A 19,107-nucleotide genomic window follows, 5' to 3' on the forward strand; every position below is an offset into this window, starting at 1 on the left:
AAATGAACACGTTGGCAGTAAATGTATAGGGTGATCATTAATTAGACCCTTCTCAGCCTTTCCAAATTCTAAACCCACTGAGAAGTAGATGTATGAATCAGGCAGCCCGGGCTCAAAAGTATCAGCTTTATGGATAAGACTGATTGGAGATCATGGCTTCTGTGTGCACTCAGTTCCCCCTCTGGATTACATTGATTCACCTGATTACCGGCTGGATTACTGCAAGCCTCCTCCATAGGGACAAGCCTTCCAAGTTGGAGGAGGAAACATGAGTTCCCCAAGGTCAGACCACAGAAAGAAAGAAAAAAGAGAAAGGGACTGGGCCGCACGCTCAGCATCTTCCCCCAAACCCACTAATCAGACAAAGCACTCCTCATCTCCTCATCCCACGGAGGTTCAGAAGGAAGAGCTCAGAAGTTTGCCTTCACTAGTTTTTCTAATGAGGACTGGGAACGCCTCCTCCTCTATGTGAATAAGCAGAGGATAAGTTCCCTTCTCACAGCTGCCTTTGGTTTGGGGACTTATTCTTGGTTCAATAAATGTAACCATGGTACCTGGGTCACATGATGTGCTTGTCAGGATTCACAGTATTGCAAGCCAAACTCAAGACTGAAGCAAAACAGGGAAATAATAGGAGCTCAGGGACTATTACTTTTTCAAGTAAAGCTGGATTCAGGGGGGTGCTCAATGTCACCAGGCCTCTGTTTCTTACCATCTGTAGGCTCTGCATCTCTTTGCTTTGCCTTTCTTCTCAGGCTAGCTCCTCCTAAGTAGTGGCAAAATGGCCATCAGCAGCTCCAGGCTTGCGTTCCACCAGCTTACAAACTAATCCTGGTGAGAATTTCTCCTTCGTAACACTTCCCCAAAATTGCATAGTGGAATTTCATTGGCCTATCTTGGGTCATGTGCCTTCATGCTGGACCAATCACTGTGACCAAGAGAATGCAGTGCTCTGATTGGTCAGACCTGGGTCATGTGTCCTCCTCTGGTCCAGTTCCACCCCGTCTACCTAAACCAAGGGGTGCTGGATTATACCTCCAAGGAAAATCAAAATACTATTATCAGAGAATGGGGGGAATGGATTCTAGATGGGAAAAACATGACCATCACACACGAGGCAAAGCAAGGTAAGTTCAATGAAAAGAACAGCCTATGGCTAATTCTATCAAAAGGGCTTTACAGGGCAGTCACCAAGAGTTTCCTGAATGCCTCTCTAGTTCAGCCCAGCTCCATCCATTAGCTTCATGTGGGATGAACATGTTACTTGCTCCCTTTCTTCAGCTGTAGAATAAGTTGTGTGTTCTATGTGATCTCTAAAGTTCTTTTATTCAACAACATCCCCTTACTAGATTTATTTAGGACCTGTACTTCCCTGGCACTGTTCTGGAGACTTGAGATAAAGTAGTGAATAAAATGGACAAAATGCCCTGCTCTGGGAGAACTTACATTTTAGTCAGGGAGGAGCCAAACAGTTAACAAAATAAGTCCTACATGCTATGGAAGAAACAGCAGGTGAGACTGTTGGGTAGTCACATGATGCGGTAGTCAGAGCAGATGATACAGGTAAAGCACATGGCAAGAACTCAGCCTATGGTGTCTCTTGCTCTCACTCTCATTCATCATCTTCTCATCACTGTTGTTTATTATTTTATTATAATTGTATTATTTATTACTTTATTATTGTCACTGGCATATTAAAAGCATTTGGTGACCCCTTGGTATTTCCAGCTTAATGCATGCAAGCTTAGCATATAAGGCCCTCTGCAATAGTTCCTAAACTGTTTTTTAATTTGAGATGTAATTCGCATACTATAATTTTTGCCCTTTCAAGTGTACGGTTCAATGCTTTTTGTATATTTATAAGGTTGTGCAACCATCACTGCTATCTAATTCCAGAACATTTTCATTACCCCAAAAAGAAACTCCACACCCATTAACAGTCGCTTCCCATTCCCCCAGCCTCTGGCAACCACTAATCCACTTTCTGTCTCCATGGGTTTGCCTATTCCAGACATTTCATCTAAATAGAAGCGCACAACATGCGGTCTTGGGGGGACTGGTTTCCTTAATCGGGCGTCGTGTTTTCAGGCGTAATCCATGTTGAGGCCTGTGTCACTGCTTCACTCCCTTTTATGGCCGAATAGTTCCTAGACTACTTTCCAACCCTGTTTCTCATTATTCTTCATTCAAATTCTAAGGTGGGGCTACGCTGGACTCCTTATTCCTCTCCAATCACACTCTGCATTTGTTTAGTTTCTATTCCTTCCTCTCGGACTGGCCATCCCCCTGTCCCCTCTCCTCAGACCTCTCTTTGTGCATTCAGGCCTTTCACAAATGTCACGCCTCTCACAAATGTCACATCTTCATGAAGTGCCCTGAGTGTTCTCCCACCCCAACAGGTCCCATTTCTCCTCCCTATGCTCCTTTTTTATTTCAACAGATGATGCCTGTTTTATATATATATATATTCCTACAGTCCTAACTAGGGGGTGAGGTGTGCTATGGGCATCTAGTAGGCAGAGCCCAAGGATGCTGCGAAGCCCCCTCCAATGCACAGGACAGCCCCTCACGATAAAAAATTATCTGGCCTCGAATGTCAGTAGTGCCAAGGTTGAGGAACATCGCTGTAAACTAATTAGTGCTCCTTTTGAATAGGTTAGCAAAAAGAAATTAGGAGAGATCAGTGCACCACTCTGGCAGAAAATCATATTAGGGAATTTTTTTTTTTCTTTTTTTAGGAGCTGGGGGTGACTCCAGCGCAAAACTCTTTCCTAATGCCACAGAGGTGCCCTGGGAGCACAGAGGGTATTTTCACCACTTGTTCGCCTTTGAGAGTGACAGCTGACCTCCCAGGAATCTTTGAAGTGCTAGGAATGTAATTCTGTTAAGGAAGAAAACTCTTAGGGCTTTTAAAATCTATCAAAATGTCAAAACGGAATTGTGTTTCTGGGGGAGGGCAGGGAAAGGTGTTTTTTTGAAAGTACCCTCTTCTGACTTCCCCACGATGGCAAAACTTTTCAGATCTGTCTCTGGAATAAATGATTCAAGGGAACCTGAGGCCCTGTTTTTCCTCTCCTTTCCAAAAACTGCAAAGGAGCTTTAAGAAAGGGTTCTGTTCACATTGTGCTCCGGTGAACAACTCGTTTGCGGGAAACTCAAGGCACCGGTATCATTTAACTGAAAACAGCAGCCCCATCAGAGCAGAGGTTACCAGCTTCAGAGTCACATCTTATGTTCCTGTTCATCTCATCCGACCGGTTCTTGTGAGTGACACGAAAATTAGATAATATATGCCCTGAAAATGAAAGGTAAGAGCAGTCTGACGAAGTTTGATGAGGCAAGGAATAGGGGTTGACATGCTATTTTAAAAAGTTTGTCCTTGGGGTAGAATTACCTGACAGCCTGGCTGGGATTTGGTAGTGGTGTGTGTGCTTGAAAGAACAACCTTTAGCACAACTGGCATAGACATAAATGCCAAGCGGAGGATCCGCAAGGCTCCACCCCCTCTTCTGGGCACTTGCCAATTCTTGTGGGTCATAAAAAACAGCAAGGTGTGACTGCGATCTTGGAATCGCCTTATCTTTTATCCAGTAAATGAACTTTTTCTTAGTCTACATATTTGACAAAATGCCACTCACTATGCAAAGTGATTTATTCAGTCCAATTTTTATGAAAACCTTTAAGGATAGAAACATGTAGAGCACTTGGCGCACGGTCGAACACAGAAGTGTTTAATGATGGTGGTAATTAGGATAAGGGAACAATGCACTTCGACTGAATGTTTGGCAGGACTTTAGATATGTCAAGAAAGGTATAAAAAAGAATCATTTAAAGAATGAAATGGGAATCCCCAGAGTAACTACACTTCTGTGAAAAGTGAACTGGAGGGCGCCTGGGTGGCTCAGTTGGTTAAGCAACTGCCTTTGGCTCAGGTCATGATCCTGGAGTCCTGGAATCCCGCATCGCATCTGGCTCCCTGCTCAGCGGAAAGTCTGCTTCTCCCTCTGACCCTCCCCCCTCTCGTGCTCTTTCTCTCTCTCTCTCTCAAATAAATAAATAAAATCTTTTTTTTTAATAAAGTGAACTGGAAAAGGACCAATACATCTGGGTTATAAATATTTGTTTTAATAAAACTAAAGATTATTCTAAATTGGATTACTTGTCTCAAATCTCAGTTTTCTTTTATTTGTAGCTAGTCTTCATTCACTCATTCTTTTATTCAACAAATATGACTTTTTATATTATTTATGGTTCCTATTCAGTTATTCCTTCTTTTATTCAACATGCATTTACAAACTGCCTTACTATGTGCTAGGCAGTACACTGGATTCTAAAAATACAATGGCAAATGATTCTTGCTCTTGGAGAGTTTAGGATCTAGTGAACTATTCATTCATTCTTTCATTCATTTACTAAAGTATCTACTGTGTGCCATATGTTCTGGGCATACAGCAACAAAAGACATAGGACCCTGAGATAACAAAATTACATTCTAGTGAGTAGAAGGAAGAGCAAGAGCATAGGCCCTGAAGCATCTGTGAGCATGGCTAGAGCCCACTTAGTGAACGGGACATGGCACCAAATGAGATGGAGAGGTATGCAGGGGCTAGATTATGTATAGACCCAGAGGCATGGTATGTAATCTGTACATTCATACATGCATACAAACAAATTACACATATTTGGTGAGCTAATCTTTCCATTAGATTACAAACTCCCTGTTAAATTTAGTTATTTAACCTAAATAATTTCAGAGAAAGTGTGTTAATAATCATACTCAAAATCTGGAGAAGGCTACTGTGATGTCTTTGTTAGGGATGGGCTGAGTGCTTAACACAAAAAAGTAGAGGAACTGCCTTGCTTGCCAGGGGCTGTCCTTCTGAAGAGAAGAGGTGTCAGTGTGGAAGGAGAGAGCAAGGGGCCTCGTCTTTGGCACTGCGTGACCTGTCTGGGCACCCAAGCCACAGGTCAGAAAACCTGCTTAGACAGGTGGACCCTCAAGAAATTTAAGATTTGGGGCAAAGAAATTTGGGGCCTGGAATTGTTTATCCCTAAATTGGCAGAACCATTTGCAAAGTCTGAAACACTTCCATATGGTATATCTATAATGGCCATTTCTGTATCTCCATCACTATCCCCCTGTTCACCCCACCCCCGCCATCTAATAGAGACAGTAATATCTCCTCGAATTTTCCTAAATATGTAAAACGGCTCTTCTTTCCAGATTGCTGCCTCGTAGCCCTTCCAGTATATAAATTCTGGAGATGTCACTCGAGTTCTGTACTTCATTTTCTTAATGTATGTACTGCAGAGTAATACTACATGACCTGACCCTAGTTTCTTTTGAGTTTTTCTTTGAAGGGATGGTGGCGTTATTTAAAACAATAGCCTTTAAAATATATGGTTAAAACAGGGAGGAAACTTTCAAGCCGCCCATCTGTAATTTTCGATAACTTAATTCAGGTCCCGCATGTGGGGGATATCCTCCTAGGTCCTAGAAGCTAAACCGTGAAGTAAACAGAGACTACAGCTCCCAGGAGACATTGCGTCCACACCCTCTGCGCACGCTCGACCTCGGAGACTGCAGAAGGCAAGGAGCCCGAGGGGGCGTGGCTTGGGCCTGAGCTGCGAGCTGTGGGCGGGGCTACAGGCGGGGCCATGGGGGGGGCGGCGCTGCCGGCGCGGCCCGGAACACGCTAGTGGAGCGGAAGATGGCGGCGGCAGCGGTGGCTGCCGCCGGGACCCCACTTGGGCTGAGGCGGAGGAGCCGCCGGCTCTGACCTCGCTCTGGCTCCGGTCCGCGCAGTGGAGCGTGTGCGAGGCCCCGCGCGTCGGGCAGGGGCGGCGGCGGCGATTGTGCGCCGCCCTGAGGAGCGCCCCGGCGGCGGCGCTGCTGCGGCTGAGGAGAGAGCCGGCTCCGGGCCTCCGCGTCCTCCTGCTCCCCGGGCCCCCCGCCTCCTCGGGGGGGCGGCGGCGGCAATGTTCTCGGTCCTCTCGTACGGGCGGCTGGTGGCCCGCGCCGTTCTCGGCGGCCTCTCGCAGACCGACCCCAGGGCCGGTGGCGGCGGCGGCGGTGACTACGGGCTGGTGACGGCCGGCTGCGGCTTCGGCAAAGACTTCCGTAAGGGCCTTCTCAAGAAGGGCGCGTGCTACGGGGACGACGCGTGCTTCGTGGCCCGGCACCGTTCGGCAGACGTGCTCGGTGAGTCCCCGGCCTGGGTCCCCCGCCCCAGCCCCGGATCCGCCTCCTGGTGACTCCGCTGGTTGGGGCTTCCCCAGTTCTTCCCCCAGTTCCTCCGGGCGGTGAGAGGAGCCCGAGAGCCAGTAGTAGCTGTAGGGAGGGAGCACTTACTATGTGCCAGGCGCCGTGCCAAGCGCTCCAAGGTGCGTTTTCCATTGAAACAACCCCCATTTTAGAGATGAGGAAACTGAGCCGCAGAGCGGTCTAGCTCTGTGCTCAAGGTCACACAGCCTGACAATGTGACCAGTTTGTCCGAGTCCAAAACCGCACTGTTAGTCACTTGGCTGTGCCAGTCCCGACGACCTCGTCCCTTCCCCCGAGACACCTGCAGACTCCTAACCTCGCTCTTGTTCCCTCCCCGCCTCCTCCCTCTGCGTGCCCCGGAGATCTCTGATTCTTCGCGTGCTCCTGACACCACAGCCTGGTCACAGGCTGCGGGATCCAGAGCGGACTGACCGTAGTGAGCCCCAGACAGCCCAGCCGCATTCTTTCGCCGCCTCGATGGTGACCAGATCTCCATCCTTTTCGGAGTCTCGCAGGCGGTGGCGCTGGCCTGGTGAAAAAACCCTCGCAGTGCATTCTCCCAAACTGCTCTTGCCCACTTGAGGTCACTTGGGGTGGAAGAGAGTCTCCTTGACCCAAAATAGAATGGTTGAACCTTCTTCAAACTGCAGCGAAGAAAGCCTTGAGAATTGGTGAAAGCATTTTCAGGCCACAGGTGCTTCCAAAGGCCTATTCCAGTAACACCTTTGGGGCTGAGAGACTAGCGTAAGAGCTTATAGAAAAGACTAAATATAATTCACAAGCAATCAGAAAGTTTACCATAATGTACCTCTTTGGAGATAATGTGTATGCCATAGAATCATATGCCATTAAATCTCCTTTAATGAGTAAAGCACTTCCTTTGAAATTGAAGGACATGCTGTCATTGAACTTGGGTTCAAATGTCACTTTGGTTTCACTTCTCAGGTGAGGTAGAGTTTTTGACTACTTTAAATTTCATATGCTGAGGCACAGTTTGGCATTGGAACAAATGGTCCTGTAACTTTTTATGACAATAATTATTTTTTAATTTGATCTCAGAATAACTGCCTATTATCTTTGTTTCTACTACATGTAGTGTTTGTGAACATGGTTACTGGAAAGGTTGTTCTCAGTTTAATTTATGAATAACCCCATTACCTGTGTTGAAAAAATCATTTAGTGTTTAGGCAACACTCTTACTACACTTGATCTTAGCCAAAAGGCCAAGAAGTGATTTTAGGCAACACTCTTGATGTTAACTTTAAGAGGGTCCGGGAGGATTTGGTAGTTGAAGGAACTTGTAGACAGAAATCCTACAAATTCACTTTGAAGTCAGCTTGACCCTGACTCAGTATCTTTTTTAAAGGGCTATCAGTAGCTGTCTTTTCCCATTACATTTAGAAGCTTCATTTAATGAGCTTCTGATCTGTGCTGCTTTTTCAAATTGGAGTCAGTGCAACAGGATAGGTGATAATGAGCCACTAACGTTCCCCCTTACAAATCTGCGTGCTGGCTTTTGTGAAAGGTTTGCAATTTGATTAATGATTTGGGGACATTTTAATGAGTCAAGTCCCTATGCTTAAGCTTGATTTAAAAATTTTTGAAGGCGGGGCGCCTGGGTGGCACAGTGGTTAAGCGCCTGCCTTCGGCTCAGGGCGTGATCTCGGCGTTATGGGATCGAGCCCCACATCAGGCTCTTCAGCTATGAGCCTGCTTCTTCTCTCCCACTCCCCCTGCTTGTGTTCCCTCTCTCGCTGGCTGTCTCTATCTCTGTCAAATAAATAAATAAAATCTTTAAAAAAAAAATAAAAGTTCCCCCTTACAAATCTGCGGCTGGCTTTTGGGAAAGGTTTGCAATTTGATTAATGATTTGGAGACATTTTAATGAGTCAAGTCCCTATGCTTAAGCTTGATTTAAAAATTTTTGAAGGCGGGGCGCCTGGGTGGCACAGTGGTTAAGCGTCTACCTTCGGCTCAGGGCGTGATCCTGGCGTTATGGGATCGAGCCCCACATCAGGCTCCTCCGCTATGAGCCTGCTTCTTCCTCTCCCACTCCCCCTGCTTGTGTTCCCTCTCTCGCTGGCTGTCTCTATCTCTGTCAAATAAATAAATAAAATCTTTAAAAAATAAAAATAAAAATAAAAATTTTTGAAGGCTACCTTCTTAATGAAGTGGGGTATTTATAAGGATATGGGGCATTTTGGTCAAATCCATTTTGAAAAAAGTATAAACCTACCATCTTGGCAGAAACCCTGCCAGATTTGGTGCTCAGCTTTGCCAGCCTGGCTCTGTGATATGTGGTTTTGGGCAAGAGCCTCTCAGCTAATTTTCCTCATCTAGACAGAGGATGAAGGGAATGGACTACCTGTCCTTAGGGACTTCTGACCATCAGATCATTTTTTCTTTTTGTTTTGAAAAAACCTCATCCTTTGTTATTTTGCATCTCAAGTAACAGCCATTACTTCCTATCGTATTCACATGGGTACCTTCAGTATATTTCTCCTGTTTTATATATGGCGCTAAACCAGTGGTTCTTTTCTTTCCTTGGTTCATGGCCTCAGGACTTCTGACTGCCCAAGGGCTCTCTCCCTGGAAAAATGTGCATGAAGACAAAATTTTTCATAGACATTCAGGCACTTCACTGACCTCACGAAGTCCATCTGTGTACCAGTTAAAGGTCCATCCACAGGGACTAGATTAAGAACCACAGCTCTGTAACCCCTCCAAAGGGAATGCTGCCAGGCATAACCATACAGGTGTTGCTTATGTGACCTAGGGGTGGTCTTTGGCCATATTTGACAAAGAGCCGTTTTGAAAGAGAAGGAATAAGAATGTGTGTGTGTTTGGTGTACAAATCAGGGTAGACAGGTTCTCTAGGACTGTCCTATTTGGAGGAGCTCTTCCAGAAAGCCATCTTGGGGGCCACCTCAAACAACTTCTGAGTGGGCCTCATTTGATCTTTGGCTTCCACAAACCAGTTTGTGTGATGGTGACTTCTATTTTATTGACACTATCCCATCACAGGCAGGTCTGATTATTTCTTGCTGTGAAAGAGGTGAGGCATCTCAGCAGGTCCTTAGTAATGCTTTTTCTCTGGAAGTTGGAATTGTAAACTGAAAAGCATTAAAGGACTATGTTGAATAATGTTATGTTGAAACTCAATGCTTTGAACCTTCTAGTTCTACAGATAATTCATTTTCTTTGGGTTGACACTGTGTTGCTAAATATATATACAACTCCCTGTGCTCATCTACAACTCCTTGACTCTTTGGAATTAAAGCTGTTTATTTCTTTTTGTATTAGAGAAAACTGTTTTATTTCTTTAATTTAGAATTGAGCTGTTCTGTTAGTAGGCAGTGACTAAAAGTACTTGGTGCTTTACAGCATTTTTGTGGAATCCCCACTGGATTTCTTTTAGGAAAAACCAACTATGGTGGGTGTGGTGAGACATAGGAACCACTCCTATCCCCTGGAAAATTGGCAAAGGTGCTTTCTCTTTATTAGGTCCAACAGGAGTAAACCAATACCAGCAGGAGCTAGGTACACTTTTTTCTTCTTCATTGTGGCTAATCCTGAGTTCTCTCATTACTCTATATGGCATGGATGTCTAAGTACACAAAAATATGAGAGCTGCCTAGTGTGTAATTGCTAGGCCTCCCACAGCTCTAAGCTGCTTAACAATAGAATCAAAGACTGTGAGAGTTTTAAGACTTAGAAACCTTGGCGTCCAGTGAGAAAATGGAGGCCTACAGAGGGTCAAGTGATTTCGCTAATGTTATTCCACTAGTTAATGGCAGAACTAGGACAAGCACCAAGACTGCCCATTACAATCCACTTTCCGTTGCATCACTAGTTAAGTTTTCTTGATAACACGGGTGAATTCAAAACCAGCCTCTTCAAGTACTGTTTGTCCTTATAATGCTTTTCCTGCTTAAGGGTGTGTATGTGAATATTTACAACTTCTGTATTCACACTATGACTCATAACTAAAATGCAACAAAAGCTCTGCATACTAAACCACAGTTTACTGAAACCACTTCTTTGAGAAATGGCAGCATGATCTATCCCATGTAAAATCTGACCTCTCAATAGAGTTGAAAAGTAATTCTTATAAAACTGCCAGATGTTTATTGAAGCTTGATTTAACTTAAAACCTTAAAGAGAAATGAAAATTTCATATTCTAGCCTTTGGGTATGATTTTGTTTGTGGCCAGGATTTTTGAAGTGTTTTTCTGAGTAATGAAATCTTAAAAGTAGTTGTCTTAAGGTATAAGGATTATGTGAACAATATAAGGATCAAAAGTATATTTAGGAAGTAAATAGATTAAGTAGAATTTTTTGTTTTCCAACAGTCTTGATAATTTTAATGTATTTGGTAGAACCTCGGTATCTGAGGGGCACCTGGGTAGCGCAGTCGTTAGGCATCTGCCTTCGGCTCAGGGCGTGATCCCGGCGCTCCGGGATCGAGTCCCACATCGGGCTCCTCGGCTGGGAGCCTGCTTCTTCCTCTCCCACTCCCCCTGCTTGTGTTCTCTCTCTCGCTGGCTGTCTATCTCTGTCAAATAAATAAAAAAATAAAAAATCTTAAAAAAAAAAAGAACCTCGGTATCTGAAAGTGAGTTATCCTTTTAATAACAAAGTAGTCACATTTTGAGAGGGTGCATGTGTTTAGCATGTTTAGCCTTTGAAGAAGTCATCTTTGGAATTTCCCTCAGTAGATTTTAAGCTGTGTCAGGAAACTAGTCTCATTATTATATAGTCATAATTTTCTGAAAGTCAGATTTTAGCCTGATCTACCTCTTGATAGCAGACATGACCCTGGTTGAATTTTTAAAAATCGAGATATAGAATTCATCTGTCATAACATTTACCTTTTATTTTATTTATTTATTTTTTTTTTTAAGATTTTTTTTTTTTTTATTATTTATTTATTCGACAGAGATAGAGACAGCCAGCGAGAGAGGGAACACAAGCAGGGGGAGTGAGAGAGGAGGAAGCAGGCTCATAGCGGAAGAGCCTGATGTGGGGCTCGATCCCGTAACGCCGGGATCATGCCCTGAGCCGAAGGCAGACGCCCAACCGCTGTGCCACCCAGGCGTCCCAACATTTACCTTTTAAAGTAAAAAAAAAAAAAAAAAAAAAATTTGGTGGCATTTAGTACATCCACAGGGTTGTGCAACCACCACCACTGACTAGTTCCAGAGCATATTCATCACCACAAAAGAAACCCCTATGCATTAGCATTCAACCCCTGCAAAAAAGTATATACTGACTATAGATTTGCCTGTTTTTGGACATTTCATATAAATGGAATCATACAAACTGCAGCCTTTTGTATCTGGCTTTTTTCACTTAGTATATTTTAAGGTCCACCCACATTGTAGTTTGTATCAGTGCTTTTTTCCTTTTTAGGGCCGAATAATATTCCATTGTATGGATATACCATATTTTGTTTATCCATTCATCTATTAATGGACATTGGGTTGTTTCCACTTTTTAGCTTTTGTGAATAGTGCTGCTGTGACACATCCATGTACAGGCTTTTGTGTGAACATATATTTTTCATTCCCTTGGGTATATATCTAAAAATGGAATTGTTGGGTTTTATTATAACTATAACTTTATGAGGAATAGTTTTTTATATAATTATTTTTATATACTTATAATTATTTTATCCAAGTAAAAATATTTTTTAAAAGGCAACAATCAAATGTAAGTTCTAAGATTAATCAGTACTTTATTTATTTTTACTTTTTAAAGATTTTATTTATTTGTCAGAAAACAAGAGAGCGAGCAAGCGAGCACAAGCAAGGGGAGCGGTGGGCAGAGTGAGAAGCAGGCTCCCTGCTGAGCAAGGAGCCGTGTGCTTGACTTGATCCCAGAACCCTGGGATCATGACCGGAGCCGAAGGCAGATGCTTAACTGACTGAGCCATCCAGGTCCCTAGTCAGTACTTTAACTATGCCTGATTTCATAATCTACATGCTTTCAAGAGAAAATTGTGGAATATTAAGGAAATGGAGAGTTGTGGGTTCAGTAAAAGAGCTTTCTAGGACTCATAGAAACAGCCAGGCTTAAGAAGCCGCTGACCAAAAAAAAAAGAATGAGAAAAAAGCCACAGATTTGACTAGTTGCTGTCTGACTTTTCTGAGTGTTCTGTCTTGTGTAATAAATAAGATTACAAGGTTGATGGATAGAGGAATTTTGTCGTTTTTTAAACTCTTGCTCCCTGATATTTTTCTCATTTTGCTCTACAGATATATTGTACTTTTCATAAGGTTCTTATAAGGCACATTATTTTTAAGTCATTTCCTCATTTGTTATACTGTCAGAACTACTTTTCCTTTGTTCAGTCTTTAGAGATTCACAAGCTTAGATTTAAACTTTCCTAACTTTCACCTTCTCTCAATGTGTTAATCTTTTTAAAGGATTTTGGATGAATCTTTTTTATAGAGCAAGTAACTGAATTTTGAAAGCTTGACTGTTTATACTTTTTCAAAAATACATCTTTGTTAAAAGGTTTTAAATTGTAGCAGAAGGTAAGATGCATGTGTTAGTTGGTTGTGGTGGGGTTTTTTGGGGGGGAAGGGGCTGGATCAGAGGAGACTGTTCCCTGAACTTTAGCACTGCTTTATGAAACTGGGCAACTTGAATAGTTGCAACAGTATCCAAATGGAGTTTGTACTCATGTGTGACTCAAGAAGCACTATACCCAGGCCACAGTATTTGACTTACAGCCATGTCCTTTGAGTAAACGCTTATGTCAAGTTCAAGCTAAGTGTCAAATGCATTTTATGTAGATTCCCCATGCCTTTTAGAGAGGGCTTACATGAGCCTTTAGGTTCAGAATTTCCAGGAAGATACTTTAGAAAAGTAAGTTAACAGTTATTTCCTTCCTGAAGAAATTTGACTTTTCAAACAAGAAGTTCTAGTTAGTTGAAAACAGTGTGCCTTGTGAGTTTGCCTTTCAAAATTAGTTTTAACTTTTGGTCTCATTTTAAGAAGTGGTGGCCTGGATCCTAATTTTTGTCAGTACTAATAAAATTTAGTGATCTGTCTTGTTTGGGAGTTGTCAGATATTTTAAATATATAATAGTTTATCTCCTTGGGAGCTAAAATCATTTGTTTCCTATTATTAAACAATACACACAATTTATAGAATTGCATCATAAATCAAGACTTTTTGCAAAAGCTGACTCACTGCAGAGAGCATTGGGCTGTAACACATACTTAATCATTTAAACTTGATTTGGCAAGTAGCATAGCTCTTTCAGTTTAAAATTTTGAGGAAAAAAAGATGCTCAGTTCTTTTGAATAAGATCCCAAATAAGATTTTGGGTGAATTAAGGGGTAGGGGTACAAAGCTTTTCCTTGAAGAGTCAAAGTACTTCACTCTATTTTTCCTAAGCATTTATTCAGTATCTTTATCTTGACACAAAATATGATTCATCTTATTAGTGCTTTATATATAGTGATTTAGATGTAACAGTGTGTTTTACGTTAATCTTTCAACTATGAATAGCCGCTCTCATCTCCACTTAATCTGTATCTGTTTCCTTATCTATAAAGTTGACTCATCAATAAGGTCAACAGTACAGCTAGCATCAGAGCTGGGACTTGGACCTAAGTTTCCTGCTTCTGTGTCTAATGCTTTTAAATAAATGCTTTTGTTTCGTGCTTATAAAAATAACACATGTTCAGAAAAGCACAATATAAAACACCTGTAACTCATAACTGAGCTATAGTCAGTGTGGTTTCCTCCAGCTTTTGTGTATATACAATTGTATGTATACATACTATTAAGTAAAATTGAGTTAATATATATATATCCTCCTTTGTAATGTTATTTTTATGTGATGTGAACTGCGTGTATTTCCATGCGTAACTGCATCATATTTTTCTGCACATATAGCCCATAATTTAATAACCAGTCCTCTATTTTTAGTTAGATTATTTCCAGTTTTCTTTTTTTTTAAGATTTTAGTTTAAGTCTTACTTATTTATATCTACACCCAACGTGGAGCTCACACTCACAACCCCAAGATCAAGAATCTCATGCTTTACTGGCTGAGCCAGCCAGGTGCCCCAATTTCCAGTTTTCTGTTTTGAGTAACTATTAGAGTGAATGAGTATCTCTGCATCTGAACAGTTCCTTAGAATAAATTCCTTGAAGAGTTCTTGAGTGAAAGGCTATGAACATTTGCAAGGCCTCTGATATGAATATTAGCATGGGTGCCTCCAGAAAGGTTATGCTAATTTATATGTATCCAATTGTTATGAAATTACTCTCATCAATAAGCTTATTGTTATCTTGAGTCTGTCACATTTAATAATTTATAAATTTACTAGGTTCTTAAATAGTTATTTTTGTGGTGAATAAGTTTGGTGAATAGTTCTAGAATTGATTTGATTGTTGGTATGAATCCCACGGACTACAAAATGACTGCAAAAACTTTGCCAGAGACTACAAAAGTGACTTACTACAAAGAGTGCTTTCTCATGAAAGACCCAGTATTATTTTGACTCAGGCCAATTCCAACACATTTTTGTACCGATTTTTCTTTTACTCATTAACAGACTATTTTGAAAAGAAAGGGAATTTCTTTGTGTGTGTGTATGTATGCTGCTTTGACTGTACATTTTGATCTTTCAAGAATGCTATCATCCAGGAAGTTTTTTTGACTTATCAGAATTAGTCTATGCTGTCATTTGATGTAGATGAAAAAGATTAGCTGTGCTCAATGAAACAAAAAGTGCTTCTGTTTTCACATCAATGTTTGGATAGCAGTTTGGGATAAGAAAATAGATGTGAGCTATTTGCATAAGAGCTAGAAAACTGTTCATGGCCTCTAAGTTAACCACTAATTGGTAATATGGTCATCAATGTTTCTATGAAATGAAGTGTAAACAAGGATGTCTTATGCATACATTTTTAAAAAAGATTTCATTTATTTGACAGAGCACAAGCAGGGAGAGTGGCAGGCAGAGGAAGAGGGGAGCCTGATGTGGAGCTTGATCCCAGGACCCTGGAGGTCCCTGGGATCATGACCTGAGCTGAAGGCAGATGCTTAACCGACTAAGCCACCCCGGAGCCCCTGCATACATTGTTTTTAAGAATTCACTTCTCTTGGTTCTTGAGCAGCAACTTGGATCTTATCATTGCTTTTCTTGTTCATATACGATAAATTCACTGAACAGTCAATGGTCTTTGGATAACAAAGTGTGTTTTGTGAATATGTTCCGCATACACATATTTATTTACAGATCATCTGAATTCAGTGAATTAATACTAATCCACAACTATCATTTATTCTTTTATCAGAATTTCAAATTGAAAAATGGCTGGACTTTGTGTTAGTTAGGCTTAGTTTAATTAGACTTTTGTTAGTTGGGCTTAAAGAAGAAGCATATTCTCCAACATTTTAGGTGGTTAAAACCAAAGTAAAAGGACATGGGGCAGTTATTTTTACTCTCTGAATCATTATTGAAACTTCTCTGAAAACATACATGAAAACATGTAATAAGGAGAAAGGAAAATTTGGGAAGGCTAAAATGGAGCCTTTGCTTCAACTAGTTCATGTAATAATTGTAATGTTGTATGTGAAAAATAAAGTATAGCTGTATATTAAGCTTTATTTTATAGTTTCTAAAACAGGTTCCCTTTTCTTGCAGTAAGACTTAGAATCCCAGAATCTTAGATCTTAGAAAAAGGAACTCTTGAGAGAATTTGTCCTCCTGACCCTTATTTCACAGATGAGAAAACTAAAGCTAAGAGAAGTGATTTGGCCAGTGTCCTACAACCAGTTAGTGGCAAAGTAAGCTGGGAGTGGTGTTATCCCCTGACTTCTTTTCAGGGTTCTTTCCATCAAACTTTCTTACAACGGTCTGTGAGAGGAGCATCTTGTAGCTAGCGTCACAACATCTTGTGCAACTCTAGGATGAAATCTTGGGTTCATTCTCTTTTTGGAATTCTCAGATGAAAGTTTGTACACCAGAGTGTTGGTATTCTAACTTTTCAGTACAGTCAACTGAATTCATTGTTTACTGGTTGTTTCCCAATCCCCGACAGGTGCTGTGAAGAAGACAAAGAACAAGAGAGACTTCAGCTCTGAAGTCTGGCAGGGAGGGCCACAGGAACAGTATAAAGAATACACACAAATGAGGTGTTGTGGAATCAAGCAGTCAGGTCTTGATAGATGAGTTTTTCAGTAATTGAGGCAAGTGAGAAGAATGGTAAATCTCTCCAGATTGTGGGATCAGCAGACACAGAAGATTCTTCAAACTATGGCAGTTTTGTGGCAAGAGAGTAGTTTGGGCTGGCCGAGCGGGGTTGGGAGGGTGGTTGAGAATTGTTAGGAAACAGGTTGAAACCAAACTGTTGAAGGTCACAATGGTCATGTAAATAACTGGGTTTCATTTTTTGCTTTTTTTGTTAGGAAGCTATAGAAGATGTTTCTTGCCTTTGTTTTGCGTTTGGTTTGGTGGTTTTTGAAGAGGCACCACATTCAAATGGTATAAAATTCAAAAGGTGTTCTAAGTTTAAAAGGGTGCTGAGTGAAAAGTCTCTTTCACTCTAGTCCTCTAGCTGCAAAGTTCCTCTCCCAGAATGAACTAATGTTATCAGTTTCTTGTGTATCCTTCCAGAGGATTTTTTTTTAAGATTGTGTTTATTTATTTGACAGAGCACAGGCAGGGGGAGCAGCAGGCAGAGGGAGAAAGAGAAGCAGGCTCCCTGCTGAGCAGAGAGCCTGATATGGGGCTTGATCCCAGGACCCCAGGGTCATGACTTCAGCTGAAGGCAGACATTTAACCAACTGAGACGCTCACATGCCCCCCCAGACAATGTTTTTACATATACAAGTAGAAAGTTGTATATACGTGGAAGATATTTGACCAGAAGAGTAACATGGACATAGCAATCTTAGAAAAAGCAAAAAAGAAAGAAAAGAAAATGATACAGAGTGTAATGGGAAGATAGGAAAGCAAAAGACCAGTTAAGAAGCTTCTGAAATAGTCTGAGCTAGAAAAGGCTTTAACTAGGGCAGTTCAAAGTAGTCAGGCTTCAGAAACATTGCAGACATAGAATCAATAGGACGTAGTGATAATTGGACGAAGAGGATGAAGGAGAAAAGAGATATTGAAGTTGATGTTGAGGTTTTGCATCTGGAAGCCTCCTAAAGTTTCTGGCCTGCAAGTGTGGGTTGGTTGGGCTGCCATTAATCAAGTTAGGATATACAAGAGAAGGATCACATTTGGGAATGGAAAACAGGATTTCTTGGTGGGAGAGGCGCTTCAGAGGTGGAATCATCTGGCTCCTGAAATAGTGAGTGCTTCAGTCCAGTTGGCCTTTACTGAGTTCTGAGTGTTCCAGCAGTGATTCTCCTTAGAATCACCTGTGCAGTTTGGTTTTCATACTTTACTTAGGAGGCCCAGGCCCACCCTGGACAAACTGACTCAGGAGGTGGGGCTTGGGTAATCTCAATGTGCAGCAAGAATTGAGAACTTTTGTGCCAGGTACTAGGCCAGCACCCAGAGATGAAAGAGATGGTTGGTTAGCAATGTGAAAGAGACTCGGCCCTGAAGGGGAGTCACAGTATAGAGAGGAAGAAAGGAGATGGGAAAGTTGTGATAGAGGTGCTGCAATTATTATAATTACCTAAGGAAATGGTTTAGGCCAATTTATGTATCACTAGTGTTATAAGATTTTCCATTTAAAATAAGGAATATCTAAGTCTGAACCCTGGCACATAGTAGGCAGCAGGCACTTAAGAGATATTTGTTAAATAAGGTTATTTCAGAGTCACTTCTGGAAAAAGAGAACTGATTTCTTCAAAGTGTAGGTGGATCTATTTTTCCTTATGTATTTTTTAGAGATATAAGTTTGTTTCTTAGTTACTGTTAAATGTTTAATGAGATATTGAATGGTAGTGGATGTGTGATGGGAAAAGCTGAATGGATCAACTCATCTCTTATACATTATTTGTGAGTAGGAATTGTCTTTTGGTTGTGACCACAGAACAGTGTTTGTAGACTACAAACACTAATCAAAGATTGTTTTTTCTGGTTGCTACAGACTAGACTGTTCTATATGCTGTTATTTAGTCTTTCTTAAAGAGAGGCATAACTGTTTTATTGCATGTTGACTGGGAGCTGAGCATTGTGGCAAGTACTCTTTAACACATTATCCCCGTTCTCACATCAGCCCTGTGATATCCATTATTATACCCATTTACAGGTGAAAATACTAAGGCTCAGAGAGCTACCCAAGGGCACTCTTGCTACACTTAACTCTAGTCCTGGACCTGCAGTTTGAACCCAGATCTGACTCCAAAGCCTATGCTCTTGGCTAGTGTGTACACACTGCTTTTCAAGTCAAATGATCTTTTAAAACTTTGTTTTTACTGAAGTGATCTTTGCTGAGTCTGAATAGTACTTTGATATTAGCTATTCATAGGCTAACAGTTGAGCAAAGCCCCTTCATTAAAGCAAATAAAGGCCTCAGTTGAACTAGTTCGGTGGGCCACAGGGACTTGGGTGGCTTCAGGCCAGCCCTTTCCTTCTGGGGCCGCCTTTATGCTGCAGTGCATTGTTTGGGCTGATTGCTGGTCAGAGGTTCCTGGCAGGAATGTAATAGACATTTATTTACCTGGAGGTCAGGTTTCTCTGCTGTTAGAGCTCTAAGCTTACCTTTATTACTGCGCTTTATCCATATTAGTCAGAATCTTAAGGAAATGCCCAAATTGCTTTGCTCTATCCTCAACCTCCTCCCTATGACTCACATTCTCATCCTTCAAGGCTCGTATCAGGCACTTCTTTTCTCCATGAATACTTTTCCTGATTCC

The 19,107-nt window shown here is 41.6% G+C and overlaps 1 protein-coding gene, 1 long non-coding RNA gene and 1 pseudogene across 2 annotated transcripts in view; 2 read left to right on the top strand and 1 right to left on the bottom strand.

Moving 5' to 3' along the window:
* The first annotated feature begins 971 nt into the window (after positions 1-971).
* On the top strand, positions 972-4,108 carry LOC123001922 (uncharacterized). The gene is made up of 3 exons (XR_006411235.3): positions 972-1,127; positions 2,739-3,308; positions 3,933-4,108. It is a non-coding gene; the product is annotated as an uncharacterized LOC123001922 (long non-coding RNA).
* Positions 4,109-5,681: 1,573 nt separating this feature from the next.
* Positions 5,682-19,107, top strand: part of PPTC7 (protein phosphatase targeting COQ7) — a 39,346-nt gene continuing 25,920 nt past the window's right edge. The window contains exon 1 of the mRNA XM_026514867.4: positions 5,682-6,202. Within this exon, the coding sequence (XP_026370652.1) occupies positions 5,980-6,202 (223 nt within the window). The 5' untranslated portion in view covers positions 5,682-5,979. The remainder of the gene's footprint in view (positions 6,203-19,107) is intronic.
* Positions 7,359-7,500, bottom strand: LOC113267132 (U2 spliceosomal RNA; annotated as a pseudogene).

The sequence above is a fragment of the Ursus arctos genome, unplaced genomic scaffold (genome assembly GCF_023065955.2).
Source record: "Ursus arctos isolate Adak ecotype North America unplaced genomic scaffold, UrsArc2.0 scaffold_34, whole genome shotgun sequence".
NCBI lineage: Eukaryota > Metazoa > Chordata > Mammalia > Carnivora > Ursidae > Ursus > Ursus arctos.